The sequence below is a fragment of the Candida orthopsilosis genome (assembly GCF_000315875.1).
Source record: "Candida orthopsilosis Co 90-125, chromosome 2 draft sequence".
Classification (NCBI taxonomy): Eukaryota; Fungi; Ascomycota; class Pichiomycetes; order Serinales; family Debaryomycetaceae; genus Lodderomyces; species Lodderomyces orthopsilosis.
Genome location: NC_018295.1, coordinates 931,313 through 942,418, shown reverse-complemented (window position 1 = coordinate 942,418; position 11,106 = coordinate 931,313). Strand labels below are relative to the sequence as shown.

The following is an 11,106-nucleotide window of genomic DNA, read 5'->3' as shown; positions in this document are numbered from 1 at the left end:
AATTCACACTTCGTCAAATTTTGCTATCATTGGTGCTGGGCTTGGTGGAATGGCAAGTGCCATAAAAACAATGGATTCCCTCAAGGAGAATGACGTGACTTTTTGAAAGGTATGACAACTTTGGTGGAACTTGGTATGCAAACACTTACCCAGGTTATGCTTCTGATATTCCCGCGGTTTGGTATTCCTTCTCCTTTGTTTTAACATCCAATTGGACCAGATTGCAGCGTCCACAATATGAAATGGAAGAGTACGTTTTGAGGGTTGCCAAGCAATACAAGTTGAAAGAGAAAACTAGGTTGAAAATAAAGGTAGACGAATGTGTGTTTAATGAAGATACTGGGGTTTGGACCTTGTATGCACATGATATGTCTATCGGTCAGAAAATCGAGCATACAGCTAAAATTCCCCTTTTCCGCACTGGTGTATTGGCTCTTCCTTCACATTTGAAGGAACCTGGCTTGGAAAATTTCAAAGGGAAATACATGCACTCGGCTCTTTGGGATCATTCAGTTGATACAAGAGGTAAAATTGTTGTTGTCTTTGGTAACGAGTGTTCTGCTAACCAAGTGGTTCCTGCCTTGTAGAATGACCCTAAATATAGCGTTGGTTCATTACCCCAAATTGTTCGCTCACAACATTATGTTATGCCTCCGGTTCCAAAAATACTAGCACTTATTTACAGCTTGCTCAGATACAGTTTTTTTGGCTTGCAATTGGTGCGTTGGTTCACGGCTGCTGTTGCTGAATCAAGGTTCCCCTTATTTAGAGGAGAAGGTCTTTTGTCAAGACTTGTTCGTTGGGTAAACAGATACCAGTCAGTGAACTATATGAAGCAGGCGCCAAAAAGTATTGGGATGTTCTTATACCTGGTTATAAAGTGGGCTGCAAAAGGTTGATTTTTGATTACGGTTACATCCCTTCATTGAGTGACCCTAGAATTGGACTTACCAATGAGCGTGTCGAGAAGGTTGTGTCTAATGGAATATACTTGAAAGATGGTAGATTTATTAAAGCGGACATCATTATCGCATGCACTGGGTACGATGTTCCAAAAGCATTCACTTTACCAGTCAGAACCAACAAGGGCGCTTCATTGAAGAAGATTTGGGTTGACGAAGGTGTTGGGGCCTACAGAACTGCTTTAGTTAAAAACATTCCAAACTTTTTTATAATTGGTGGTCCAAACATAGGAACTGGTCATGCATATGTTGTAATGTCAATTGAACATGGTGTTGATTATTATATGAAAGTTGCTAAGCCAACTCTTCAAGGCAAAGAGAAATTCGTCGTTGTTAAGCCAGAAGCATATGACAGCTGGTTCAAGTTGACTCAAGAAAAATTACGCGAGAGTGTCTTTGGAATAGTATTTGGTGGATGTACTTCATGGTATGCTGATGGAAAAGTCAATTTCACCACTTATCCATTTAGTCAATTACATTATTGGTACATTACCCATTTTCCTAACTACAGGGGTTTGATTTACAAACATAATGACAAGAAGAATGTGTAGATTCTATATACATTCAATAGCTTGGATGGTGAGTACTTTTTACATATCGTATAGATAATAAGCCTCAAGTAATCACTCTTCAAAGTCTTCAAGTCAATTCTGAATAGCAAAAATACTAATGCACACTACGCTGCCTTAAAAGCTTTGGAATTGTGTGGCTCAAATTTAGTGTTGTATTTTTTCCGTTATCTCATGTCGTCGCTGTCTCATTCTTTGATTATAGTGAAAGCCACAACGGAGATAAAGTTGTCTTACATTTAAAAATTATATTACCAATGTCACCAATTTCTAAATCAGATAGTGATAGTGGGAAGAATCTTTCTCGTTCAGCACATTCACCAGAGCACTCTCCTAAAGTAGAACTACCCACTCGCTGTTTAGCCAGTCAACAAAACGACAATTCTATAAGTCAAGAATTTGATAACATTGAAATGGTATCCATTGATAAGCCATATGATTCTAAAGCACCGGTAGCTGGGCTGTACACTGAACTAATTTCAGAGGATGAAGTTGCCACAGAACCGCTAAGGGCATCCCACAATCGTCACCCTTCATCACATTTGCAAAATTTGGAAGATTTGCCCCAAGGCAGGCACTTGGGGCTATACTCCACAATAATTCTCTTCATTAGCAGAATACTAGGAAGTGGAATTTTCAGTATTACATCGGGGATATACATTGATTGTGGACAGAGCCCATTTCTTTTCTTCCTTGCTTGGATCATTGCGGCAATTGCCTCATTCGGCGGATTATATGTGTTTCTCGAGATGGGGTCATTGGTACCTCGAAGCGGTGGAGCAAAAGTGTTTCTAGAGTTTATTTACACCAAGCCAACATTGTTGGCTACAGTTGCATTTTCAATTTACCTGGTCATGTTTGGGTTTACGATTAGTAATGTTTTGGTGTTTGGAGAGTATTTTATACATGCTTTGGGAATTACTATCACTCCATGGAGAATTAGAGTAACTGGATTGTTGTTTTTATATGCGGCAGCTTTGATACATGGGGTAAGTGTAAATCATGGTGTTAGAGTCCAAAATGTTCTTGGCGCTTTAAAATTGGTTCTTGTTGGAATCATGGTCGTCATGGGTTTATATGTTGCCATTCTCCCACAAACTGTGACAGAATTGGAGAGTCACTTATCATGGGACGGTTTTTGGCAGGTGAAAGCCAAGGCTAATCTATCCTCATTCTCTAGTGCTGTTATCAAAGCTAGTTTTGCATTCAGTGGTTGGAATTCTGTGCATACCGTTTCTAATGAGATACAGGATCCCATTAAGACATTCAAGATTGCGGGTCCTGTATCACTTGTAATCATGGCATTCACCTACGGTATCATCAATTTAGCTTACTTAATAGTTATTCCTGATCAAGAAATTGTCAATTCCTCAACATTAGTCGGATCTATTTTGTTTGAAAAGATTTTGGGAAAGAACTTGGGACGTCATTTCTTAACATTTGCTATTGCCATTTGTGCGGGTGGAAACATCTTTGTTGTCATTTACACCATTTCTAGAGTTGATCAGGAAGTATTTCGCGAAGGGTATTTGCCATTTTCAAAATTCATGTCATCTAATTGGCCCTTTGGAGCACCATTGCGAATCCTTATTCTAAGCTGCGCAATCACTACCGTCATGATTTTAGGATTTCATGAAGGTGATGTATACAGTTATATGGTGTCACTTGAGGGATACCCACAACAAATTGCCATTGCGTTGATCGCAGTGGGTATATTTATAATTCGCAAACGTTACCCAGAATTGCATGCCCCGGTTAGAGCTGGATATTTTGGCACAATTGCAGTTTTATTGATCAGTATTTACTTAGTCATTGGGCCATTCATATCCTCGAGCTCGCCAAACCCCAAAGGATTGGAAAGTTGGCCGAACTATGGACTAGTGGGCTTGATATGCGTCTTAATATGTATATTATATTGGACTTTAATGTTTAGAATTTTGCCATGGTGGGGCAACTATCAATTAATGATTGAAGAAACTACCTTGGGTGATGGGTTAACCGTGAAATCATGGGAGAAGGTTCACACTTCCCACAATATGCCGTATAGAACTTTGCTTGACGAAACTGTTGGATAGCATTTTATAGACAGTAAATGTATATATAGAATATTTCCTTGCATTAGCTATAAATTTGTTAACTAATCATCGATATTGGGCTCGGTATTGAGCTTCATATACTCATCCACATCATTGTGATCAAACACTAACCCCATTAATTTGTCCTTATGGTGGTTAACAAATTCATCATTAAATTTCAAGGTGTTTGTTATTACCATGTCCTTGGTCAATTGTGCTCCTGGACCATCACCAGGTGTAGGAGCATCGCTCAATAAAAATTCAAACAAATCCCATACCTTTTCAACATACCTGAAAAAATTGTCTTTTGATCCGAAATAAACATCTGTGAGAAACTCCCAATGCTCTGGGTTGCATTCCAGCTTCAATTGGTACATTAAATCGGTCAAATCTTGAAATTCAAACGGTGCTTTATGCTTTCTTGAGTCGACATCACGCTGCTGTTGCATTGTTGTTGGCTCTTCCTTAAGTACATGATTAGCATCGATCAAAAAACTGACATTAACACGAAATACAGGAATATAGGTGTAGTACTCCTTCATTTTAGGGCTAACAACAAACTTATTCAACGTCAATTGAAATGAGCTAAGGACTTGCTGGTATATCTCATCCAAACGAATCTTGAACGCAAAATTGTTTCTTCTTGAGCTTTGAAGAAGTGCGTACTTTAAGAATATCAAAAACAACGCTTGATATGTCAAACACTGTAAAAAAGACTTTATAAAATGCAAGGCAAATTTTGAAAGTACAAAATCAACCAAGTTGTCTCCTTTTCCTTCACCCTTGTAATATTCATCAAGAAGATTAAAATGGTTGTTCAAATTCATCATGGTTGTCAAAAAGGACGAGTATCTCAAGCTTGGAAAGTAATTAGACTCAATACGTATAAATGATAACCACCTGACAAATAAAAGTAAAATTTGTTGATTTTTTAACAACGTCTCCACATCTCGAATAGTAACCTGTGGCTCTGGCCCATACTCACCCACGTTGTTGAACTTGGCTTCGACTTGTTTCAAATCATCCTTAAGTAATAATGACGCATTGCTGTACAACTCCAAGTAGTCCTTTACGATGCGCCTAATTGATGTCGATTGGCCCGATCTTGTATAGTAGAGACTCCATATTGCTACTTGGTGTCTTGTTAAAGGAGAGTTAGCAAATGCACCATTTGGACCATACATGCTATCCAATACATCTGCGTGTGGGACAATGGAGTTCTTCAATTGATTAGACACCAACATTGACCCCTTGTATTGAAAAAATGTAAACTCTAATTCAATCATTCTTAATTGAATCCAATACTTGCCTAGTACCCGGAATTCTCTCGATTTTGGGTAAGCTCTTCGTCTCGTCTCATCGTAATTTGGTCTTCCTTCAGCCTGAGGCTGTGGAGTGTTGTCCTGACTCGATACCTCTGCACCAATATCCTCAATCAACGCAATGAAATCGTTATTCAACACTAGATAGTTCAACAAGTTGTTAAATTCCAAATAATTTTCAATGATTGTGTTATCGTAAGTGTATAAATTCTTTATAATGAAGTACCAATCCATCAAGTAAATCAAGTCCGTCAAAGACTCATAAGACAATACTTTCAACTTGATAAACTTTGCAATTTTGACCCAGTCCTCGATCAAATCGTCTTTATAAATTGTTCTCAAATCAAATAAAAAATTACACGATATATTATCCACCTTCTCAAACAAGAATCCACTTGCAAGTATGAGAAAAATTAGCGATAAATTTCTCAATTCAACGAAGTTGAACTCAACACTCTTACTTAAATTTTTCACATTCTCATCATCAATCGATACCAATTTCTCGTAGACGATTCTTCCCACTCGCATGATTTCGTCATGATCTTGGGTATCTAAAAAAACTGGATTTATCGTTTTGATGTATAATTGAAAAAGGCGCTCGATTGCTTCAAACTTACTGGGCAATAACCTTTTGATACGCTTGACATCCACCATACTTAATTCAATAGTCTTTTGGTAATCCCGAGAAAGTAATGTGTTAATCAAATCTCCTTGTGGTTGAGCATTCTCGACAGAAAATTTTGTTTGAGCTTGGCCATCATAATTCGAAGTTATGTGGGATATAGGATGCGTAGACAAACTATTATTTGTCTCTGGTTGCAAGCTAGAAAAGTGTGATTGTCGTATGTGAGACGAACTATAGTTGTCATTACTGCCTGAACGCTGGAGCTGTTGGTTTACGCCATGATCAAGAAAAGATCTCAGATGTTGCTCCAAAAGTTTTGTACTCGATTGAATAGATGAAAGCAACGAGGGAATAGAGTTTTGGTTGTCATTGAATGCGTGTACAATGTCATTGGAGGTCTTCAACCGTTTATGCATGGTTCTTTTCTTCCTTTCTTTGATTTTGCTGAGCTCTTCTTGTGAAGGAGGCTGAGGCGGCTGTAATAAACACCTATTAACACGCTTGAACTTCTTGCATGAGGTACAAGGAATCTGTAAATCACACTTGATCTTCAACATTTTGCATGGCCCACAGCTGTAGCTTCTTCTTTGTCTCTTTGGTTTGTTTAGATTATGCGCCTCGTGGTCGGAATTATAACTATTGGCAACTTCATCGCTGTTTATTTGCGGTTTCTGCGGATTTGGATAGTAAGGTGAAGGTGATTCTGTTGATCCTTGATTACTGATCTTGTCGTTTCCATTAGACAGTGGTGGGCTAGGTTGAGGTTGTGGTTGTTGTTGTTGTTGTAGAATATTGGCATATTGACTTTGCTGGTTAGATGCCAAGTCTGGCTCTAAACGTTCCAATTGATTTGCCTGTGATGCCTTTGTTTTTTCGGTAGACTTCGTTGATTCCAGTTGTCCTGTTACCGATTCTTCTGTTATTGTGCGAATATCCATGTTGGACTATATGGAGTCTTCAAATCTCCCGTTAACAAAGATGATTCCAGTTTCCTCCAGCGTTTCCAGATAGTTACGATCTGACTTGTAAGTTGAGATAAAATATCCTTGATCTTAAAGAAGTCTCCGACACTTTTGTTTTGTTTCCCTCCAATTTTTTTTGCTTCTTTCCGGTGTTTGGAATTTATTATATAATTTTTTTGTTTGTGTCGTATTTAAATCTGCGATGTTCTTAATCCGTGACTGTGCCGGAAAACGCCTTTTGGGAAGTACACGGTATTCACATTGGAGAATGGAGAGAGCGATCCAAGAGGTAACTACGGTGATCAGCTTTGAGGTGATAATGTAGACTGTTGTAAATGCGACGAATAACGGGGCTCACAAATAGATACCTTTGATGAACAAATTGGCACCTAGGAAAAGGTCTTAGTTGGTATTCAAGTACCATACAAAATTCTGTTTCAGACGTTACGAATGAACATAGTATTCTTTATTCGACGAAACTGTTCATATTTGAGCTACTTTTAATCATAACTCCGATAAAATGCGAGAACCAAACGTAGAAAAGTGCAATTCGGGTTATATGAAGGAGCTGGAGAATAGTATTGAAGTACTCTTAAGAGGAGCTTTAAAAGGATTTGGTAAACCAGTCACCCTCGTGTATATTGGAGGCTCCATAACCCTACAGGTCTACACACGGTGGGCGATCGGATTTATGAAAACACCAAGAGCTTTTGTGTCACGAATTCAACGAGGCGTTTGCTTTACTAGCATGTGTAAATTGTTCAAGAAGAAATTGGCCAAGAAAAGTTAAAGCCAACTCACATATCCCAAACTGTTGTGAGCGACTTGAAGTTTTACTACCGTAGAAATGTGTGTCTCCTGAGTAGACAAACGCATGGAAAACCAAATGTCAATAATCAGCCATCAAGTCAGATGATGAATCATATTCAGGGACTGCCCCACCACTTAAATCCGCACTGAATAATGACCACCTTTAGTTTTGATACTCGGCACATTCATGCCGAATATATAAAAACCACTAATCCCTTTGTGCATCTGACTTTGATATGCTTACGAAGATAACCTTCATTGTACAAAACAAAATCACGCAATTGAAGTTTATTATTCCGATCGGACTGAAAGATTTTTTGGGTCTCAATACTAATGTATTACCTAATTAGAACACAGGTATTATGTAATACCTGCCTCGCCGAACAAAGTAAAGACCAGAAAGAGTGTTACTCTTTAAAACCACGTTGTTAAGAGGCTACCTCTACTAGGAGTATCATCAGAGTATGCTTGCATCAATCCACCAGGTATTTTTTTCGAGATTGTGTGGCTATAGGTGCTATGCATCAACATATTGCGTTTGTTTTGTTGACGATGATATAAATTAAATTGATTATCACGAAAACTGTGGCGCTGGCTTGAAAATTCACTCCTTTTACAGATATAAAGAACACATTAGATTCCATGAAAATGAGGTCTTACCGACGTTATTCTTTTGTATGGACGCATAACCAATGACCATTGAGAAGAAGAGACCAAACTTTTTGATTATCGTTGCTGACGATTTAGGATTCACTGACTTATCTCCCTTTGGAGGTGAGATACACACACCTAATTTAGACAAGTTAGCTACTAAAAATGGTATCAGGTTAACTGATTTCCATACAGCATCAGCTTGTTCACCTACTAGATCAATGTTATTGAGTGGAACAGACAACCACATTGCAGGTTTAGGACAGATGGCAGAGTTTGCTTCGCGTCAAGGTGACAAATTTAAAGGCAAACCTGGTTACGAAGGGTATTTGAATGACAGGGTGGTTGCATTACCTGAGATCTTGCAGGATAATGGATACCACACATTTATTTCGGGCAAATGGCATTTGGGTTTGAAGGAACCATATTGGCCCATCAAGAGAGGGTTCAAAAGGTCATGGACTTTGTTGCCTGGTGCAGGTAACCACTACAAATACATTACACGAGATGAAACAGGTGAACAGGCCCCATTCTTACCCAACTACTACGTTTCTGATGATAAGGAGTTGAACCCAGAGGAGGATCTACCTGACAATTTTTATTCAACCACAAACTTTACAAACAAAGCGATTGAGTTTATTGATGAAACACCAGAAGATGAACCGTTTTTTGGCTTTGTCACCTACACTGCACCACATTGGCCATACCAAGCTCCTCAGGATAGAATCGCCCAGTATAAGGGTGTCTATGATTCAGGTCCTGAGGAGTTGCGTAGAAAGAGATTGGCAAAGGCTTTAGAATTGGGTATTATAGAAAAGGATGTCAAGCCGCATCCAATTACAACAATTCGTAAAGACTGGAAAGACTTGACTGAAGAAGAAAAAGCTGTGGAAACTAAAATTGTCCAGACTTATGCTGCTATGGTTGAGATTTTAGATGAAGAAATAGGAAGATTGATCGACCACTTGAAGAAAAAGAATGAGTTGGACAATACGTTTATCTTGTTCATGTCGGATAATGGTGCTGAAGGAATGATTATGGAGGCGTTGCCATTGACAAACAAGAGAATTCAAACATTCGTTGAGAAGTACTACGATAACTCGCTTGAAAATATTGGAAATTACAACTCCTTTACTTTCTATGGTGACCAATGGGCACAAGCTGCAACCGCGCCTCATTCAATGTACAAAGCTTGGTCAACTGAGGGTGCAATTGTTTGCCCCTTGATTGTTCATTACCCACCATTATTGAAGGGCCAGGAGGGCAAAATCTTCAAAGAATTCACCACAGTGATGGATATATTGCCTACTGTTTTGGATCTCGCTGGAGTTCAACATCCCGGATCAACTTATAGAGGAAGGAGTGTTGCTATTCCAAGAGGAAAATCATGGTCAAGCTACATATCAGGAAAGGCACCTTATGTGCACGATGAAAACACTGTAACTGGTTGGGAATTGTTTGGACAACAAGCAATCAGAAAAGGTCAATACAAAGCGTTGTACATCCCCAAACCATTTGGTCCTGAAAAGTGGCAGTTGTTCAATATTATTGAAGATCCTGGAGAAACAGACGACCTTGCTGAAAAGAAGCCAGAAGTTTTGAAAGAATTGACTGACCATTGGGCAGTGTATGCTGCCGAAACAGGGTTAATAGAATTAGGTCCTGACTTTTTTAAAGTAGAAAAGGGATCTGGAGAAGCGCCAGTCTACAGGACAATTGAAGATATCTAGAACAGAATAAATGTGTATTGAAGAATATAAGAAGTGAAAACTAATTGTCAGTTGTTTGATTTCTTGTCTTTTCAAAGGTCTTGATAGTGTCTTTAGCACCCTTTTCAGCAGACTGTGGATTGGCACCAGTAACAAGTCTGCCATCAATGACGGTAAATGAGTCCCAATCCCCTTTAGGTGACACATATGTAGCTCCCTCTTTTTTAGCAACACCTTCCATTGTAACCAAATTATGTTTCTTGATTGAGTTTGTAAGAAATAACTTTTTCTCTGCACTATCAGTAAAACCTGTTACTTTTTTGCCTTTAATTAATGGTTCACCAGTTGCAGGATCAATGAGATTTTCGAAAATAGCGCCTCCGTGACAAACTGCAGTAACAACACCACCATTATCGTAAGTATCAGCAGCAATTTTCTGTAATGATTTAGCCTTAGGATAGTCGAACAAAGTAGCATGACCAGCACTGGCGAAAAAGATGTCAAATTTCTCATCTTCCACATCGGATGCTTTCTTGACATTTTTCATTGCTTTGTTAAATGCCGAACTTTTATTGAGAAAAGCGGTATAAATATTTCCAAAGTGGAATGATAAACTTTCAAAGAGTAGACTGTGGGAATCCCAAGCAAAGGTTCCAGTCTCGGAAGCAATTGTGACCTCATAGCCTTTTTTAGTAAACTCTGTATATGGCTCCAATACTTCACTAAAATAAACTCCTGTTTTAGAGCCTTCTGGGTAGAACTTTCCGTGGTAGGAACTAATAGCAAGTAATACTTTGACCATAGTGTAAAGATGTGACGTGTAATATCAAAAACGAGATAATTCACACATTTGACCGGTAATGTGGAGAGTATTTATACCCTTGGGGTAGTCATCGATTGCTCTGCACTGCTTACAAATTGCTATAAACAAAAGATGCTTATTTTACATTGTTCTAGACGGATTTGCTAAACTTCTATCCGAAACAGGGAAGAAATTCTGGTTTTGTGTAACTGTTCCACACATATTGTATATCCATATTAAACGATGTCATCCATAACTTCTGGTAATATGGTCATATAAGTCTATACGTATGAGGTACTAGGAGAACATATTGTGGTCTCTTGGCATTATGCTTGTTTATCTCTTTCTTAACTTAAAATTGGGTGGACGTTCACGCGGAAATTTAATTTCTTTAGCCGTGCTTTCCTTTTCCGCAACATAGCACAAAACGAATTATTATTTTCAAATGATTTTTCTTGTGAAATATACTTATCAACAAAGACTCTACATCAAAGACATAGAACGATTCCATTTTGTATCTGAAAATCATTCCATTCTCTCTTACTCATATTTAGGACAAATTTCGTAGTTAAGATGCCCTCAGCAGCTTTATAAGTATAACTCGAAATATTGGTACTGG

General features: G+C 38.4%; 4 protein-coding genes across 4 annotated transcripts; 2 read left to right on the top strand and 2 right to left on the bottom strand. All coding sequences in view use genetic code 12, as the record gives it.

Moving 5' to 3' along the window:
- Positions 1–1,788: 1,788 nt before the first annotated feature.
- On the top strand, positions 1,789–3,606 carry CORT_0B04380 (Mup3 protein; the record flags this gene model as incomplete). Its single annotated transcript, XM_003867534.1, has 1 exon — positions 1,789–3,606. The coding sequence occupies one exon, from the start codon at positions 1,789–1,791 to the stop codon at positions 3,604–3,606; it is 1,818 nt and encodes a 605-aa protein (XP_003867582.1).
- Positions 3,607–3,668: 62 nt separating this feature from the next.
- CORT_0B04370 (Zcf8 predicted zinc-finger protein) lies at positions 3,669–6,491 on the bottom strand (the record flags this gene model as incomplete). Its single annotated transcript, XM_003867533.1, has 1 exon — positions 3,669–6,491. One exon carries the CDS (start codon positions 6,489–6,491, stop codon positions 3,669–3,671), a length of 2,823 nt encoding a protein of 940 aa, XP_003867581.1.
- Positions 6,492–8,017: 1,526 nt separating this feature from the next.
- CORT_0B04360 (hypothetical protein) lies at positions 8,018–9,706 on the top strand (the record flags this gene model as incomplete). Its single annotated transcript, XM_003867532.1, has 1 exon — positions 8,018–9,706. One exon carries the CDS (start codon positions 8,018–8,020, stop codon positions 9,704–9,706), a length of 1,689 nt encoding a protein of 562 aa, XP_003867580.1.
- Positions 9,707–9,746: 40 nt separating this feature from the next.
- On the bottom strand, positions 9,747–10,487 carry CORT_0B04350 (ThiJ/PfpI protein; the record flags this gene model as incomplete). The annotated part of the gene is made up of 1 exon (XM_003867531.1): positions 9,747–10,487. One exon carries the CDS (start codon positions 10,485–10,487, stop codon positions 9,747–9,749), a length of 741 nt encoding a protein of 246 aa, XP_003867579.1.
- Positions 10,488–11,106: the final 619 nt, after the last annotated feature.